Source organism: Halichoerus grypus, chromosome 1 (assembly GCF_964656455.1).
Source record: "Halichoerus grypus chromosome 1, mHalGry1.hap1.1, whole genome shotgun sequence".
Lineage (NCBI taxonomy): Eukaryota > Metazoa > Chordata > Mammalia > Carnivora > Phocidae > Halichoerus > Halichoerus grypus.
The window spans coordinates 199,077,111-199,097,029 of NC_135712.1; the positions used below are offsets into that span (position 1 = coordinate 199,077,111).

General features: G+C 38.6%; 1 protein-coding gene across 1 annotated transcript in view; it reads left to right on the forward strand.

Annotated features, from left to right (window-relative positions):
* Nucleotides 1-19,919, forward strand: part of PRKAR2A (protein kinase cAMP-dependent type II regulatory subunit alpha) — a 117,505-nt gene that overhangs the window by 58,514 nt on the left and 39,072 nt on the right. The window contains exon 2 of the mRNA XM_036079739.2: nucleotides 9,936-9,971. Within this exon, the coding sequence (XP_035935632.1) occupies nucleotides 9,936-9,971 (36 nt within the window). The remainder of the gene's footprint in view (nucleotides 1-9,935; nucleotides 9,972-19,919) is intronic.

Here is a 19,919-nt window from a genome sequence, read left to right on the forward strand (position 1 = left end):
TTTTTTACTTTTGAGCTTTTTCACAGTAACAGAGAATGCTTTAGAAATTTAAAAAATCATTTTGTCTTTTTTGCATGATTTATGAAAATAGTGATTTTAAGTTTGCATTTATTTATTTTTAAGTAGCATGGAGCCCAACGTGGGGCTTGAACTCAACGACCCTGAGGTCAAGAGTCGGACACTTAACCGACTGAGCCACCCAAGTGCCCTCCCCTTTTTTGTAAAGATTTTTATATATTCATGAGAGAGAGAGAGGCAGAGGGAGAAGCAGGCTCCCCAAGGAGCAGGGAGCCCAATGCGGGACTTGATCCTAGGACCCTGGGATCATGATGTGAGCCGAAGGTAGACGCATAACCATCTGAGCCACACAGGTGCCCCACCCAGGTGCCCCTTAAGTTTGAATTTTTAAATTTTAGTTAAATATATTATGAAATAAATTCAGTGAATTTCAATATATTATTTAATTTACTTTAAAAACTATGCATGCCCTTTTTTTATTTTAGCCATTCTGACAAATACAAGGTGATACCCAACTGTGGCTTTGATTTGCGTTTCCCAGATGATTGGTGATGTTGAGCATCTTTTCATGTGTCTTGGCCATCCATATATCTTCTTGGGAAAAATGTCTATTCAAGTCCTCTGCCCATTTAAAAAATTTTTATTTTAACTTTATTTTTTATTTGAATATAGTTAATATACAGTGTTATATTAGTTTCTCAAGTGTACATTATAATAATACAACAATTCTATACATGACTCAGTGCTCATCACGGTTAAGTGTACTCTTAATCCCCTTCACCTATTTCATCCATCCCCCCTCCTACCTCCCCTCTGGCAACCACCAGTTTGTTCTCTGCATATGAGTGTTTTTTCGTTTGTCTCTTTCTTCCTTTGTTCATTTGTCTTATTTCCTAAATTCCCCATATGAGTGAAATCATATGGTAATTGTCTTTCCCATTTTTTTTAAGATTTTATTTTTAAGTTATCTCTACACCCAACGTGAGGTTCAGACCAACAACTCTGAGATCAAGAGTCACACATTCCACCAACTGAGCCAGCCAGGTGCCTCTGTCTTTTCCATTTTTTAATCAGCTTGGGTTTTTTGGTGTTGAGTTATGTAAGTTCTTTATATATTTTGGATATTAACTCCTTATTAGATACATCATTTGCAAATATCTTCTCCTTTCAGTAGGTTGCCTTTTTGTTTTGTTGATGGTTTCCTTTGCTGTGCAGAAGCTTTTTATTTTGATGTAGTTTATTTTTCTTTTTGTTTCCCTTGCCTCAGGAGACGTACCTAGAAAAATGTTGCCATGGCTGATGTCAGAGAAATTACTGCCTGTGTTCTCCTCTAGGATTTTTATGGTTTCAGGTCTCACATTTAGGTCTTTAATCTGTTTTGAGTTTATTTTTGTGTATGGTGTCAGAAAATGGTCCAATTTCATTCTTTTGCATGTAGCTGTCTAGTTTTCCCAGCACCATTTATTGAAGAGAAGCTGTCTTTTCACCACTATTCTCGCTGTCTCTCACCACTTTTCACCACTATATTCTCGCCTTCTTTGTCATAGATTAATTGAACATATAAGTGGGGCAAATAGGCTCTCTATTCTGTTCCATTGATCTGTGTGTCTCTTTTTGTGCCAATACCATATGAATTTTGAATGCTACAGCTTTGTGGTATATCTTAAAATCTGGTATTGTGATACCTCCAGCTTTTTTCTTCTTTCTCAAGATTGCTTTGGCTATTCAGGGCCATAAAAAAGGATGAAATCTTGCCATCTGTGACTACATGGATAGACCTAGAGGGTGTTATCTAAGTGAAATAAGTCAGACTGAGAAAGACAAATGCCATATTATTTCACTCATATATGGAACTAAAAAACAGGAGAAATGAATAAACAAAAAACAGAATCAGACCCATAAATCCAGAGAAGAAACTGATGGTTGCCAGAGGAATGGGGGGTAGGAAGATGGGCAAATTGGTAAAGGGGAGTGGGAGATACAGGCTTCCACTTGTGAAATAAATAAGTCACAGTAATAAAAGGCACAGCATAGGGAATATAGTCAATGATATTGCGATAGCATTGTATTGTGACAGATGGTAGCTACACTTAATGAGCGTAGCATAATGTATAGAGAAGTTGAATCACTATGTTATAAACCTGAAACTAATGTAACATTATATGTCAACTATATTCAAGTTAAAATATTAAATAAAAATTTCTTAAAAGAATAGAATTTACTTCAAGCAAACTAACCATGACTTTCTCCTATTTGACTTCAAACCGAAACATGTTTTTTTTTTTAACCTTGGAATTCTTTTTTTTTTTTTTAAGATTTATTTATTTAAGAGAGAGAGCGAGAGCAGAGGGAGGGTGGAGGGAGAGGGAGACAAGCAGACTCCTGGCTGAGTGGGGAACCTCACACAGGGCTCTATCCCAGGACTCCAAGATCATGACTTGAGCTGAAATCTAGAGTCGGACGCTTAACCGACTGCACCACCTAAGCACCCCCAAACCTAAACATATTTTAAAAATACATGTACGGGGTGCCTGGGTGGCTTGGTTTCGGTTCAGGTCATGATCTCCAGATCCTGGGATCAGGCCACGAGTCAGGCTCTGTGCTCAGTGTGGAGTCTGCTTAAGACTCGTTCTCCCTCTCGGGACACCTCGGTGGCTCAGTCGGTTAAGCATCTGCCTTCTGCTCAGGTCATGATCCCAGGGCTCTGGGATCCAGTCCCGCATCAGGCTCCTTGCTCAGCAGGAAGCCTGCTTCTCCCTCTGCCTCTGCCTGCAGCTCCCCCTGCTTGTGCTCTCTCTCTCTCTGACAAATAAATAAATAAAATCTTTCAAAAAAAAAAAAAAAGGATCTCCCTCTCACTCTGCCCCTCCCCCCTGCTCTTGCTCTCTCTCAAATAAATAAATTAAATCTTAAAAAAAAATAAAAAAATACATGTTCAGATAAACTGTACAATGTAAGTTTTATGTAAATTTAACATGTAAATATATATATATGCTTTAATGAGATCACAGAAATAAAAAAATTGAAAAAAAGACTGCATGCATTTATTTACTTCGGTTATATAAAAACAATTTGACAACAATAAAAATGAAATTAAAAAATGAAAGTTTGGGGTGCCTGGGTGGCTCTTTCAAATTAAGCATCTGACTTCAGCTCAGGTCTTGATCTCAGGATCCCCATGTTGGACTCCTCGCTTGGCGGGGAGTTTGCTTGTCTCTCTCCTTCTCCCTCTGCCCCTCCCCCTGCTCATGTGCTGTCTCTCTCTCAAATAAATAAGTAAAATCTTTAAAGAAAAAAAATGAAGGGGCACCTGGGTGGCTCAGTCGTTAAGCGTCTACCTTCTGCTCAGGTCATGATCTCAGGGTCCTGGGATTGAGCCCCATATTGGGCTCCCTGCTTGGCGGGAAGCCTGCTTCTCCCTCTCCCACTCCCCCTGTTTGTGTTCCCTCTCTCGCTGTCTCTCTGTCAAAAAATAGGTAAAATCTTAAAAAGAAAAAAAAAAGTTTTATAATGTTTGATTTAAGGCCCTACATTTAGATTGATTTTTTAAATATTTGTTAGGGGGCACCTGGGTGGTTCAGTTGGTTAAGTGTCCAATTCTTGATCTCATCTCAGGTCTTGATCTCAGGGTCGTGAGTTGAAGCCCTGCATTAGGCCCCATGCTGGGTGTGGAGCCTACTTAAAAAGTAAATAAATAGGGGTGCCAGGGTGGCTTAGTTGGTTAAGCCTCTGACTCTTGATTTTGGCTCAGTTCATGATCTCAGGGACCTGGGATAGAGCCTGCTGGTCTCCCTCTCCCTCTGCCCCTCCCCCCGCTCACGTGCAAGCGTGCTCTGTCTGTCTCTCTTAAATAAATACATACATACATACATACATATATACATACCTATTCACTAGAAAAAATGTCAACTCTACTGAAAAATTGGAAGAACAAGTGAACTCCTAGATGGAGCACTTGTTAATGTTTTGCCATGGTTCACTTCCTTTATCTTTAACTTCCTGTTTATATATACATGCATATACACATATACATTGTAGTGTTAATTTCTGCTTTACATATATTTAATTTTTTTTAATTGTAGACAGATACACAACATAAAATTTACCATTTTAAAGTTGCAGTTCATAGAGGGTATTATGCTAAGCAAAATAAGTCAATCAGAGAAAGACAATTATATGATCTCACTCGTGGAATTTAAGAAACAAAACAGGATCATAGGGGAAAAGAGGAAAAAATAAAATAAGACGAAATCAAGGAGACAAACCATAGGAGACTCTTTTTTTTTTCTTTTTAAGATTTTATTTATTTATTTGACAGAGAAAGAGCACAAGTAGGCAGAGCAGCAGGCAGAGGGGGGGACAGAGGGGGAGGCAGAAGCAGGCTCTCTGCTGAGCGGGAGCCCGATGCGGGGCTCGATCATGACCTGAGCCGAAGGCAGCCACTTAACCAACTGAGCCACCCGGGCACCTCAAGAGACTCTTAATCATAGGAAACAAACAGGGTAGTTGGAGGGGAGGGGGATGGGGGGATGGGGTAACTGGGTGATGGACATTAAGGAGGGTACATGGTGTAATGAGCACTGGGTATTATATAAGACTGATAAATCACTGACCTCTACCTCTGAAATCAATAATACATTATATGTTAATTAATTGAATTTAAATTAAAATATAAATAAAAATAAAGTTGCAGTTCATTGCCATTAAGTACATTCATAACAGTCACCACCATCTGTCTCTGGACATCTTTGCATATTGGAAAACTGAAACTCTGTACCCATTAAATAACTCCTCCTTCTCCCCTCCCCCTAACCCCTAGCAACCACTGTTCTGCTCTGTATATTTATGAATTTGACTATTCCAAGTACCTCCTGTAAGTGGAATCATACAGTATTTGTCTTGTGTAACTGACTATTTAGCATAATGTTTTCAGGATTCATTCATCAAATCTTATTGTAGCAAGTTTCAGAATTTCCTTCCCCTTAAAGGCTGAATAATATCCCATTGTATACCACATTTTGTTTGTTTTCATTCATTGGTGGACACTTAGGTTGCTTCCACCTTTTGGCTATGTATGTGGGTGTACTGTAATATCTCTTTGAGATCCTGCTTTCAGTTTTTTTGGACATATACCCAGAAGTGGAATTGCTGGATCATATGATAATTAATTTTTAATCTTTTGAGGAGCTGCCGTACTGTTTTACACAGCAGCTGCACCATTTTATATTCTGACCAACAGTGCAAAAGGATTCCAGTTCCTTCACATCCTTGTCAACCTTTATTATCTGTTCTTGTTTTTTTTTTTAATGGTAGCCATCTTTAAAAGGTGTGAGGTGGTATCTCATTGTGTTTTTCATTTGCATTTCCCTATTTTTAAAAAAGATTTTATTTATTTTTAGAAAGAGAGGGAGAGTGCGAGCTGGGGGAGGGGCAGTGGGAGAAGGAGAGAGAAAATCTCAAGCAAACTCCTTGCTGAAGGCAGAGCCCTACACAGGGCTTGATCACATGACCCTGGGATCATGACCTGAGCTGAAACCAAGAGTCAGAGGCTCAACTGACTGAGCCACCTGGCGCCCCTGCATTTCCTTATTGGTTAGTAGTATTGAGTATCTTTTCATGTGGTTATCGGTCATTTGTATATTTTCTCTGAAGAAAAGTCTATTCAAGTGCTTGTCCATTTTTTCATCAGCTTGGTTTTTGTTGTTTTTGTTGAATGGTAGGAGTTCTTTATTCTGGATGTAACAGATAAATTATTTGCAAATATTTTCTCCCATTCCATGGTGTGCCATTTTACTCTGTTGTGTCTTTTGATACACAGAAGGATTTCATTTTGATGTAGTCCAGTTTATCTATTTCTTTTTTTTTTTGCCTACACTTTGGATGTTATATCCGAGAAATCATTGCTAAATCCAATGTCATAAAGATTTTCCTCTGTGTTTTCATCTAAGAGTTTTATCATTTTAGCTCTCAATTTTATGTCTTTGATTCATTTTTAGTTAATTTTTATGATGAAAAGGTAAGAGGCCAGCTTTATTTTTCTGAGCACCATTTGTTGAAAAGACTGTCCTTTCCCCGTTGAGTGATCTTGGCAGTTTTTTTGAAAATCAGTTCACCAAAATGTGAGGGTTTATTTCTGGGTTCTCTATTCCATGGTTCTGGTCTATATGTCTATCCTTATGCCAATACCATATTGTTTTGATTACTGAGACTTTGTAGTAAGTCTTGAAATCAGGAAGTATGAGTCCTCCAACTTTATCTTTTTCAAGATTAGTTGGCTAATTGGGATCCCTTGAGATTCTACATGAATTTTAGATAGGTATTTCCATTCCTATAAAAAAATAAATAAACACCGTTGGAATTTTAATAGAAATTGCATTGAATCTGTACATTGCTTTAGATAGTATTGTCATCTTAACAGTATTACGGCTTTTAGTCCTTTAACATAGGATGGCTTTCCACTTATTTATGTCTTTTTTTTCTAGCTTTATTAAGGTATAATTGACAAATATGATTGTAAGATATTTAAAGTGTGCAACATGGGGGGTGCCTGGGTGTCTCAGTCGCTGAGCGTCTGCCTTCGGCTCAGGTCATGATCCTGGAGTCCTGGGATCGAGCCCTGCATCGGGCTCCCTGCTCCGTGGGAAACCTGCTTCTCCCTCTCCCACTCCCCCTGCTTGTGTTCCCTCTCTTGCTGTGTTTCTGTCTGTCAAATAAATAAATAAAATCTTAAAAAAAATAAAGTGTGCAACATGGGTACATTTACATTGCAAAAGGCTTATTTATGTCTCTTAATTTCTTTCAGCAATGTTTTGTAGTTTTCAGTGTACAAATCTTTTGCCTCCTTTCTAGATATTTTATTCATTTTGATGGTGTTGTGAATAGAGTTTTAAAAATATTTTCTTTTGGATTGTTCATTGCAGTAGTATAGAAATACAATTTTGGGTGTTGGTTTTATATCCTGCAACTTTGCTGTATTCACTTATTAAGTCTAACTTTTTTGTGTGGATTCTTTAAGGTTTTCTACATAGACGATCATGTCATTCTACAAGCAGATAATTTTACTTTTTCCTTTCTAATTTGGATGCCTTTTATAGTTTTTTTTCTTTCCTAATTGCTCTGGCCAGAACTTTCAGTAATATATTCAATAGAAGTGGCAAAAGCAGGCATTCTGTTTTGTTCCTGATCTTACAGAGAAAGCTGACAATCTTTTACCATTGAGCAAGTTTTAGAAGTTTGTGTATTTCCAGGAATTTGTCTATTTCATGTTTTTTTTTTTAAAGATTTTATTTATTTATTTGACAGAGAGAGACAGAGAGAGAGAGGGAATACAAGTAGGGGGAGTGGGAGAGGGAGAAGCAGGCCTCCCACGGAGCGGGGAGCCTGATGCGGGGCTCGATCCCAAGACCCTGGGATCATGACCTGAACTGAAGGCAGAAGCTTAATGACTAAGCCACCCAGGCGCCCCTATTTCATGTTTCATCTAGGTTATCCAATTTGTTGACCTACTGCTTTTCATAGTATTCTCTTAAAATTCTTTTTATTTCTGTGTATTCCATTGTAATGTCCCCACTTTAATTTTAGTAATTTGAATCTTCTTTTTTCTTAGTCTAGCTAACAGTTTGCTGATTTTGTTGATCTTTTCAAAGAACCAACTTTTAGTTTCACTGATTTTTTTTCTATGCTTTATTTTATAGTTTCTCTCCACTCTGAATTTCCTTATTTCTGCTGCTTTAGGATTTAGTTTGTCCTTTTTCCATACTTCCTTAAAGTGTACAATTAGCTTATGAATTTGAGACTTTTCTTCTTTTTAAAAGTAGGCATTTATAGTTATAAATTTCCCTCTAGCACTACTTTCAGTACATCCCGTAAGTTTTGGTGTATTGTGTTTTTGTTTTCATTCATCTCAAGATATTTTCTAATTTCCCTTTTGATTTCCACCTATACATTTAAATCAATATTATTGTAGTAAGCTGTTGGTAATCATGTTTTACAATGATTTTTCCAGCATTTTTAGAATTTATATACCCAGATAGGGTGCTTTGCATCATAGTTTTAAAAATTTCAATGTGTTATTTTTTTCTTAGAAGTTCCAAATTTTTTTCAAGCCTCCCTGTTTTGTTTTGTTTTGGTTGTATCTTACTCCTTTATTTATGCTTTTGATTCCTGTTTTTATGTCTTTGTTTTAAACATTCTGTTCTAGGGGCGCCTGGGTGGCTCAGTCATTAAGCCTCTGCCTTGGCTCAGGTCATGATCCCAGGTCCTGGGATTGAGCCCCATATTGTGCTCCCTGCTCAGTGGGAAGCCTGCTTCTCCCTTTTCCACTCCCCCTGCTTGTGTTTCCTCTCTCGCTGTCTCTCTCTCTGTCAAATAAATAAATAAAATCCCCCCCAAAAGTTCTGTTTTCATTTTATAATAGTTCTTAATCTTAATATCTAACCCTTTGTTTGAGATATCCCCTGATAGCACCCATGCTAAATTGTTTCATTGTATGTTTTATAATTTTATGTTGTATACTAATGCTTAGTGGGATTTTAATTATGGAAATTCCATGAGGCCTTGGTTGTCGGTTTAAGTTGGTACACATTTCATCTGTCTGCCTGAGTGACAGGAACATGTGTTTTAAGTGATCAAAGGAAACTCCCACATCCCTCAAGCTGGAACGCAAGCTTCATGAAATTAGGAGTCTTTGTTTTATTTACCATTGTCTTCCAAATTGTCTACTACAGTGCATGCCATTTACTAGGTAGCCTACCTGTATTTGTTGAACTGAATTTATCATCTTTGTTTGCTGGTGGGTGGATTAATTTTGACAGATCCATAGTTTTTTGTTTTTGTTTTTTTGACATATCCACAGTTTCATTGAGGAAGTAGTAAGGAACTGTTCTATCAATAATGGCTACTGTTTTCTTTTGAATTTTTGCCTATTTGTTGCTAGCGTGACTTTTACCCCATGCTATGCAAAAAGATAATTCTAGTCCTGTTATGGTGAATGAGCATTTGTCTCCTTCCTGGGTCTATTTTTGTTTCAGAGCCTTCACATTAGTTGAGTTTGGCTCTCTGAGCCATCTTCAATTTGTTTTTCACTAATCTTCAAGTTTATCTTTTTATGGAGGGTGAGAAGGCATATTATACATAATTTTTTTAAATAAAAATAATCAGATTAAGCTCTGAAGGTTAAAACCCAGCTTGGGGTGCCTGGCTGGTTCAGTCAGTGGAGCGTGTGACTCTTGATCTCGGGGTCATGAGTTCAAAGTCCACATTGGGTGGAGTTTACTTAAAAAAAATAAAATCTTTAAAAAAATCATGTATTCATATGATATAGTTTAGTAGTGAGAATTTAGGTAATCATCAAACATAAGGAACGATAGGTGAAAAGTAGAAGAGATTAGCAAAGGGAAAGCATATGTGATTCTTTTTCAACCTAAAGACATTTTTCTGATTAATACACTGACTGTGGGCCTACTGAGGGAGAATATAACTTAATGGTTAATTTCTTTTTCATTTTAGTGTAATGCTCATTAAAGTATTTTAAAATGAAATTTAAATGTTCTTATCGGCAGGTATTGGGATTATCTTTGAAAAACATTAAAGAAGAAAATTAACTATTTAATATCATAACATTACCAATAAATTTAGTAGACTTCTTATTCATTTGATATGATACAAATTAGATGGAACATGAATGTAAACAGAAAATTACCACCTTGAGTACCTTAAAGTTATAAAGAGCTTGTTTTCAAAGATGTAAGTTCTTCCTTATATTGCTGTTTGTGATCATGTTGAACTAACTATCTGTGGCTGATTAAAGAAGAGTATGAATTGACCCAACATTTGGTATTAAGGTGCTTTTAGTTCTGTTGTTAAAAATGGGGTCATGTGACATAATGGTGACTAAATTTTGCTTCTTTGTTTTACAGTTCCAATTCCTGGCAGATTTGATCGGCGAGTATCAGGTATGTATTCTCTTTCATAACATACTGCTAAAATGCTGTTTTAAGATGGGATTATTTTAAATAAAAATAAACTGATCTTTTAAATAAAAAGCATTACAGAACATTATAAAAATTACCTGTAATTCCTTCATTCTGTTTCGTTTTGAGTTCTGAGAATATATGTACATATTTGCCTCATTTATGTCATTAATATTTTCCCATGTTTATAATTATGGCTTCTAAAAACTACCTTTTTTTTTTTTTTCCAACGCTTCCATACATCACCCGGTGCTCTTCACAATAAGTGCACTCCTTAATCCCCATCATCTGTTTAACCCGTCCCCACACACACCTCCCCTCTGGTAACCATCATTGTCTTCTCTGTAGTTAAGAGTCTGTTTCTTAGTTTGCCTCTCACTCTCTTCCCCCCCCTTTGCTCATTTGTTTTGTTTCTTAAATTCCACATATGAGTGAAATCATGTGGTATTTGTCTTTCTCTGACTGACTTATTTCACTTAGCATTATATTCTCTAGCTCTGTCCATGTCATTGCAAATGTCAAGATTTCATTCTTTTTATGGCTGGTAGTAGTCTATTACACACACACACACACACACACACACACACACACCACATTTTCTTTATCCACTCATGAGTCGATGGACACTTGGGCTGTTTCCATGATTTGGCTATTGTAGATAATACTGCTATAAATATCAGAGTGTATGTATCCCTTTGAATTAGCATTCTTGTATTCTTTGGGTAAATACCTATTAGTATTTATAGCTGGATTATAGGGTAGTTCTATTTTTAACTTTTTGAGGAACTTTCATACTGTTTTCCAGAGTGGCTGTACCAGTTTGCATTCCCACCAACAATGCAAAAGGGTTCCCCTTTCTCCGAATCCTTGCCAACACCTGCTGTTTCTTGTGCTGTTGAGTTTAGACATTCTGACAGGTGCAAGGTGGTATCTCGTTGTAGTTTTGATTTGCATTTCCCTGATGATAAGTGATGTTGAGCATCTTTTCATGTGTCTGTTGGCCATCTGGATGTCTTCTTTGGAAAAATATCTTTTTGTAAAACTACTTTTCATATTATTATTATTATTTCTGGTATTCTAAATTATACTGTACTAACTACTTGCATACATTGTTGAGCCACTAAAACTATTTACTCAGTTATAGTGCTGGGTAGCATTCTCTGGTCAGAGACTGAGCATTGCCTGAATTTTTTTCTGTATATTGCTTTCCAGAGGCAGTCTACAGAATAGGCTACAGGGAGAAAGGCACCCTACAAAGGCTTCTCTTCCACCACCATCTCACTAACATAGATGGTGCCTATTACTTTAATTTAGATGTAAAATAGTGCTTCAGATTGTTTTATTTGGCACTCCTTTGATTATTAACAAAAATGAATATTTTCCAAATATGAGAAATCTATTTTTATTTTCTTAGCGGGAATAGTTTGGCAATATTTTTCTCTATTATGATCCAGATTATTTTTTTATAAGTTTGAGTAAATTTCTTTTTTTTTTAAGTTTGAGTAAATTTCTATCATGATTTTTAAACTTTTGAAAATTTTAAAAAAGATTTATTTATTTGAGAGAGAGAGAACATGAGCAGGTGGAGGGACAAAGGTAGAGGGAGAAGGTAGAGAGTCGCAGGCAGACTCTGTGCTGAGTATGGAGCCAGACACGGGGCTTAATCTCACGACCCTGAGATGAGGACCTGAGCTGAAACCAAGAGTTCAGCCGACTGAGCCACCCAGGTGCCCAACCTTTTGAAATTTTTGATGCAAAATTTTCCTAGTTGGTTGTGCTACTTATTTTAGTTTTGCTATTTTTTTTGTTGACTCAAAAATTTTAACATGTGACTGGTTCCCTGAACACCGCCTGGCACATCGCAAGCACTCACTGAATATTAATTGAATATATATATATATACATTTTAAAATAATTGCTCTTAAGCTGAGAAGGTCCACCTTTTTTTATAGAGCTGATAAATATATTTTCTAGAAGTTTCCTTATAATTAAAATGTTTGACTTTTGGATACATCTAGAGTTTATGTGATTGTACAGTGGGAATGTTAATGTGCTTCAAACTGCAATGTGAGCTATATGTATCACATCATTTTTTCATATCCCCTCATTCTGGAAAGGTTTCTTGATTTTAAATTGTCACGTGACCTAATATGTAGTGAGACTAGGAATCCCTTTTCTTTTTTTTTTTTTAAAGATTTTATTTATTTATTTGACAGAGAGAGACACAGCAAGAGAGAGAACACAAGCAGAGGGAGAGGGAGAAGCAGGCTTCCCGCCGAGGAGGGAGCCCGATGTGGGGCTCAATCCCAGGACCCTGGGATCATGACCTGAGCTGAAGGCAGACGCTTAATGACTGAGCCACCCAGGCGCCCTAGGAATCCCTTTTCTATCCCTCAGTCCTCTTCTTTGAGAAAATTTGCTCATTTGTGTTTCAGAAAGCCTTTGGTAAGGTTGTACACCAAAGTCTGTTGAAAGGAGATTGAAAAAAATATGTTCTTATGTGTAGAGAGACATTACAGAGAAGAAATAGAGTGGGGATTAAAGGTTGGTATGAGATCCATGAGCTATTATCTTCCATTTTTGTTCATCCTTGCCCTATACCCCCTTTTCCTAAATGATTAGTAATATCTCTTGACATCTGTAGGACAGATCTGGGAAATGGAGCATACAGTGACGTCTCCTCCAGAGGTCACGGATGGTGTTCATGAATTGCTGCTTAAGCTTTCTGTCAGTGTTGTTCAGGCCTTGAACTCTGTGGAGAACTCAGACAAGTACATGGTATTATCCCTCCTCCTTAGATTTAACAATCTTATTGAAGATTTTAAACTTTTTAATATTATTCAAATGTTAAGTTAAAAGATTCTTAAAAGAATCCAAAATGATTATGCAGGAGAGAAAATAGCTTGTAGGAATAGCTAATGTTTTTTTTAATCCAGACTATGTGCTAGGTGCACAATTTTAAGGTCTCTCTAAATGCCTCCCTTGTGTCATTGAACATAATCCTCACATTAACACTATGAGGTACATGCCATGATTATCCCCACTGTACAGATGCAGAAACTGAGGACAAAGCAGAAGTCAAGTCACTTGGAACAGTCAAGGTGATAATGTGCCCAAAGGTAGCATGGGTCCTAAGTACTACCCTTCTTGTCTCTAAGGACCCTTTCTTATACCCTCTGGACCTCTTGGTCAGTTTTCATCTAAATCCCCTAAATTCTCAGCCTGTACACTCTTCCCTCTCCAGCCTTTCATCTTCTGGATCTAGCTGAAGGTTGGCTTGCCCTGCAGTCTTCTCAAATGGTGATTCTTCTCTTCCACCTTTCTTGTAACACAGACGGGAGATGGGTAAATGTTTTTATACTCCTTAGTGCTTCCAGACTATTCTCTCTACCTCCTCCCTATAACCCTCACCTTCAAACCTCACATTATTATATTCTATCAGCCATTTCCCCTCCTTGTTTTAGTTATCTAATAATGCCTGGGCTGTTTTCTTCTGATTTCCATATAGATGATTCTTTCAATGTCTTGCCCTTCCATTCCTTGACCTCTTGTCTTCCACCCTACTTTAGCTACTCCTCCCCCTGGTCATACTCTGGAATGACAAATATTACAACTCTTTTTTTTTTTTTAGGGATGGGGCAGAGGGAGAGAGAAAGAGAATCTTAAGCTGATGCAGGGCTCGATCTCATGACTCCGAGATCATGATCGGAGCCGAAATCAAGAGTCAGATGCTTAACCAGCTGAGCCACCCAGGCACCCCAAGCATTACAGTTCTTCATACTCAATCAGTGATCCTAATCTCCCACCACCTGCTGTTGTCTGGGCTCTTTTGCTGTCCTGCTCCAACCCTGATAACTTGATCTTCCTTTTTGTTCTTCGCTTCACCTTTTACTAACCTCAAATTCCTTGATCAGCGATTATAACCATTCTGTGGCACATACCCTCAATTTCCTTTTTCATTTTTACTTGCTTGGCTAAACTATATTCTGTTTAAGCCCAGCTGTCCACTTATTCTGACTCTGCACCACAGCAGTACTTGATTGAAGGAAAATACACAGCCCTGTTGACTGATCTTACTTCCAGTACCTCATCATTCACTAGTAGGCTCTGGATGCCAGCAGTCACACTGTGTCTCTGTACTTTCGCTCCCCTGTTCTCCCAGATAAGCCTTTCGTACCTTCTTTCTCCCAAAACCTGCACCTCCTCCTTAATCTTCATGCCTGGCAGATGATTTTGTTCTTAACGAAGAAAACGGAAGCAACAGAAGATAGCTTCCATAGGCTCCCACCACATCTGTCCTTCCTTACCTGCCTATGAGTCCAGTGTCCACCTGTACACTAGTTCATCCCTTCATCCTTCCCTTAGTTACCTCCTCTTTATCCTGCATACTCTTTATCCTTCAGTGGGATTATTCTTCTCAGAGGAGAAACACAGCATTGACTTCCAGTTCTTAAAAAATAAAATAAAGCTTTTTTAAACCACTCTTCCCTCTCCAGCCACCACCCTTTTTTTCCTCCATATCTTTATAGCAAATTCCTTGAAGGAGTTGTTCACCACAATTGTTGTGTTTAAGTTTCTCTTCTATTCTCTCTTGAGTCCAGTCTAATCAGACTTTTGCTCCCATATCTTATCAAAACTATCTTTGTGGATTGCTTATTCACATCCTTCAGGCCTTCATTTGAAAGACACCTTCTCAGTTAGGTCTTCAGTAAGACCCAACACACACACACACACACACACACACACACACACACACACACACACACACCTATCTCCCTCACTTTATTTCCTCCTTACTGTCTCTCTCCCACTCTCTCCCCCTGCTATTTGTCCTATTTATTATCTAGTTCCGTATGCTGGAGTGTAAGCTCCAATCAGGCAGAGAAGTGTCATCTGTTTTGTTCATTGATGGATATAGTTAACACTTAGAACAATGTCAGTAAATAGAGATGGATGGATAGAAGAAGGGAAGAAAGGAAGGGATCAGAAATCAGGAGGAGAAATTACTGTGGGCAGAAAAAAATCAAGAGACATTTCTTTGAGGGAGGCAGAAATTGCACTGGAATTTGTAAAACATGGTTACTGTTTGGCTAGTACCAAGAAGAATGCATTCTAGGTGAAAGAATGTCTTAAGACTCGAAAGGGGATGAACTGGATCTGGCTGCTCTGGCTGTGGGTGAGGAGATAAAATAAGATTGGAAAGAGAGGTAGGGAATGGTGTTCCTTATGTGATCCAAGGATTTCAGCAATAACTAGCTGTGTGAGGACATGTGCTGTGTCAGAGACTTCAACAACAACTCAGCATGTCTGACTGAATCATAGTCTGGAACATGAAGCAGCATAAAAGAGCTAGCAGTTGTTGAGTATCTCCTGTGAGCCCAGCCTTGTGTTTTAATTTTTTTTTTTTTTTTAAGATTTATTTATTGGGGCACCTGGGTGGCTCAGTTGGTTAAGCATCTGCCTTCAGCTCAGGTCATGATCCCGGGATCCTGGGATCAAGCCCCATGTCTGGCTCCCTGCTCAGTGGGGAGTCTGCTTCTCCCTCTGCCCTTTGCCCCTCCCCCCGCTCGTGCATGTGCATTCTCTTTCTCAAATGAATAAATAAAATCTTAAAAATATTTATTTATTTATTTATTTGAGTGGAGGCAGAGGGAGAGGGAAAATCTCAAGCAGACTCCCCACTGAGTGTGGAGCCCGATGTGGGGCTTGATCTCACAACCCTGAGATCATGACCTGAGCTGAAATCAAGAGTCAGGTGCTTAACTGACTGAGCCACCGAGGTGCCCTGCAGCCCAGTGTTATAAATGTCTCCTCCTATTGTTAACCTTTTACATGATTTTAGTATCATTATGCCCTCTTACCCCTGAAGAGACAAGGATCTGGGACATAGGGAAATAGTGAATGAGTGGTGGGTGGATCCAAGCTCAGACACCAGTGCGTGTAGTAGCTTCAGAGATGAGCTCTTCCCCTCCTTGATGTTCTCTCTCCATTGCAAAGCAATGGAATTGAAAAGCTGTGCCTTCCAAGTTTAAGTTCTAGCAGAACAGTCCTATTACATGTGACAAACTCATTAGATGACGAGAGTTCATAAATTCTTTAAAGGCAGCTTTCTTGAAATAGTCCTAAAGTAGTATTAACTGCCCTTGAGTTTGAAATGTTAGTCTGATTTGTTAATTAAGAAACTTCATCCCCAGAAAACCCTTTCTTTTATTAAATACGTGTTGAAGCTTCAAAGCATTTTAATCAGAAATTTGTGTGTTGACATCATGCCACATTTGGGCAGGGAGTATCTGACTCTGGTGATGACTGACCAGTCAGTAGAGTCTGGTGCCATGGTGGTCACTCATGTCTGCATGATAGGTGCTCTTCCTTCCCCAGGTGTCCCTGCCTTTTAAGGCTTACATGTTTATAATGGACTGAAATACTGATTTTTATCTTGCTATCCTTTCACAATATTCAGTATTTTTTCCACCAATAGCTATCTTCAGGTGAAATATTACCAAGCATTACTGGAAATAATTTAGAAACCCAGTGTTACATACTGAATTGTGTCCCCTTCAAATTCCTACGTGAGGCCTAACCCCAATATGACTGTATTTGGAGAAAGGGCCTTTAAAAAAAACAGGCAGTTAAGGTTAGATGAGGGTATAAGGGTGGAGCCCTAATCCAATAGGACTGGTTTCCTTATAAGAAGAGGAAGAGACACCGGGAATGCACCACAGAGACAGAGGGCCATGTGAGGACGCAGAGAGCAGCTACCTGTGAGTCAAGTGAAGAGGGTCCCATGAAAAACAAAATGGTGCCATTATCTTGACCTTGAACTTCCATCCTCCAGAACTGTGAGAAAATAGATTTCTATTCTTCAAGCCACCCAGCCTGATATTTTGTTATGGCAGCCCAAGTTGACTAATACACACACCCTGAGTCAACTCTTCGTGGGAGCTGGCAGGAGAGCATAGAGCCTCAGGCTGTGACCAGGATCTGTGCTCATTTCTTTGTAGAAATGAAGGAGTTTTCTCTCACCAGCACATTTTAATGATTTACATTTCCGGGGGTGCCTGGCTGACTCAGTCAGTGGGGTGGGCAACTCGTGATCTCAGGGTTGTGAGTTTGAGCCCGACGTTTGGTGTAGAAATCACTTAAAAATAAAATCTTTAAAAAAATGATTCACATTTCTGGATGACAGAAGCATCATTTAAAATTTAGAAGAAGAAATTGCGCTGGATGGTCTCTTGTCCCTTTGTATAGTTTCATGTTGCTGACCAGTGACATCTGCTGGAGAACTGTGGCAAAACAGGTTCCCTGGAACAAGGGATTGTGCTACTCTTTCAGTCTTCATTTTCAGTAGGTCTTAAGCGTCTCATGACACTTAGTGTTGTTCTTGAGGCTTCATAGGGGATCACACAGACTCTGGGGCAACAATCACATAGACACTTAAAAATGGATTTTTATATGAAAGATGAGAAAAGTGATTTGGGGTCAAGACCAGGAAAAAGTAGAGAGGTTGGGTGGAAACAGAGGGAAGAGGCAAAGGGAGGTGAGTTTGGAGTTCAAAAGAAAAGGGAAAAAATTCAAAAGCAGTTTTGAAAAATAAAATAATGCTTTTCCACAAATAGAAACATTAATAATAATTTTACTGGAACTAACTACTTTTGTTTAAATCACAGTGCTATACCTTAAGACTTAAAGACTGTAACATCTCCTGCCTCAGTTATGTTAATGTCTAAAAATAAAAAATGAGGGACGCCTGGGTGGCTCAGTCGGTTAAGCACATGACTCTTGATTTTGGCTCAGGTCATGATCTCAGGGTCGTGAGATCGAGCCCAAGTTGGGTTCAGTGCTCAGTGTGGAGTCTGCTTCAGATTCTCCCCACCCCCACACACACACCCCCACTTGCTCAGGCGCACATGTGCACGCTCTTTCTCTCTCAAAATAAGTAAAATCTTTTTTAAAGAAAGACCTTTGAGTCTTTTTTAAAAAATAAAAATATAAAACAAGCCAAGTCACTAAAGTACTTTCCTTCAAAATCAAAGGAAAAGCAAGCCTGGAAATAGGCTAGCCAAGACTGTGTCATTATCAGTAAAATCCTGTCAGTCTCAACCCTGCAGGCTTATTATTTTAAACTTTTTAAATGAAAATTTTCATACATATGCAGAAGTAGAGAAAGTTAGTATAATAATACTCATGTACCCATCTGTCTCCAAAGTGAGGGTTTTAAAATGCATTTTTCTAAGAAGACATTTCTGAAGTAGAATTTGATGTATTCATTGGATGAGAGGTGAATGAAGAAAGTCATGATGAGTCACAAATTTCTGGTTTAGAAACCTGGGCTGCAAAATAAGTCAGAGAAAGACAAGTATCATATGACCTCACTGATATGTGGAATTTGAGAAACAAGACAGAGGATCATAGGGGAAGGGAGGGAAAAATGAAACAAGATGAAACCAGAGAGGGAGACAAACCATAAGAAACTCTTAATCTCAGGAAACAAACTGAGGGTTGCTGGAGTGGAGGGGGTGGGAGGGATGGGGTGGCTGTGTGATGCACATTGGGAGGGTAAGTACTATGGTGAGTGCTGTGAATTGTGTAAGACTGATGAATCACAGACCTGTACCCCTGAAACAGATAATACATTATACATTAATAAAAAAGAAAGAAAAACAGGAAGAAACCTGGGCTGCTAATGACAACGTTAATGAAGAGCTCAGAGAACCAAGAAGCTTGCAGTTTAACAGTGTCTGCCCTCACTGCAGCTTCCTCATTCCTTCCTCATTCCTCAGAGAGAGAGAGAGAGAGAGAGAGAGAGAGAGAGAACATGCAGGGGGAGCAGCAGAGGGAGAGGGAGAAGCAGGCTCCCCGCTGAGCAGGGAGGAAGGTGTGTGTTTTAATCTTTAGGACAGATCTGAGATAAATGTAGCTGACCTCCTCTTGTGGAATCAGGAATGACTTGGAGAAAGTTAGTGAGTCATTATCTACATCCTCTTGTCACTTCCCTGGCTCAGCTACCCAAAGCCTGTACCAGCCAGGGACTAGGCGGACCTTCCTGCAGAACATCACCTGATGCTGTTTTAGGGAGTAGAATGGTATTTGTCCTCTTAACTCCCTTCTCCCTAATTTTTCTCTGTGTAAGGATACTGGATCCCTGTTGGACAGGCAGAGTATTGATGGCATTACAGTACAGGAGGTGTGGCCCACACTAGAGTACTGTAGGCTAGGCAGGAAGGGACTCATGTCTACGTGACATACCATTTCTCAGGTATTCCATGAGTTCAGAGAGTCAATGGAAAGGGAAGCTGGCATGCAGCTAGACCAAGGCTTCAGTGAGTAAATGTGTCTAAGAAACCAGGAGTTAAATTGAGAGCAGTATGTATGTTTGTCCCCTAGTTGTTAGCCATCACACAAATGCATTGAATGTGGGGTCAGAAACCATTTGCATTCCTTGCCTGCTGACTTCCTGGTTTATCCTTCTCATTTCCCTTTGGAAAAACAAATAGGTAAAAAAAAAACAAAAAACTTTTGTGTATATATTCATATTTTTATATTTATTTTCCCCTCTTCTTAGCTCTCCTTCTTTCTCATAGAAGTCCTTTCTTACGGAAGGGATAGCATACTACATATATTCTTCACCTTGCTCTTTTTCCCTAGAACTCACTTTTAGCCCGTGGAGATCTTCCTCATTCTTTCTTATAGCATATTATTCAAATAGTTAGTTATGTCATATTTTTTGGGTAGTTCTATCATTTCTGATATTTTGCTATTATAAACAAATATTCAGTGAATATTTTCTGAATCTTTGAATTGCAACAGAGACAAGTCCTGCAGGCAGCCAGCACAACAAACACAGGCTACTTACCAAGAAAATCAAGTTGATTTTAGATTTATATAATATTGTACCCAGAACAAAGACTGACATATAGTATTCATTTTGTT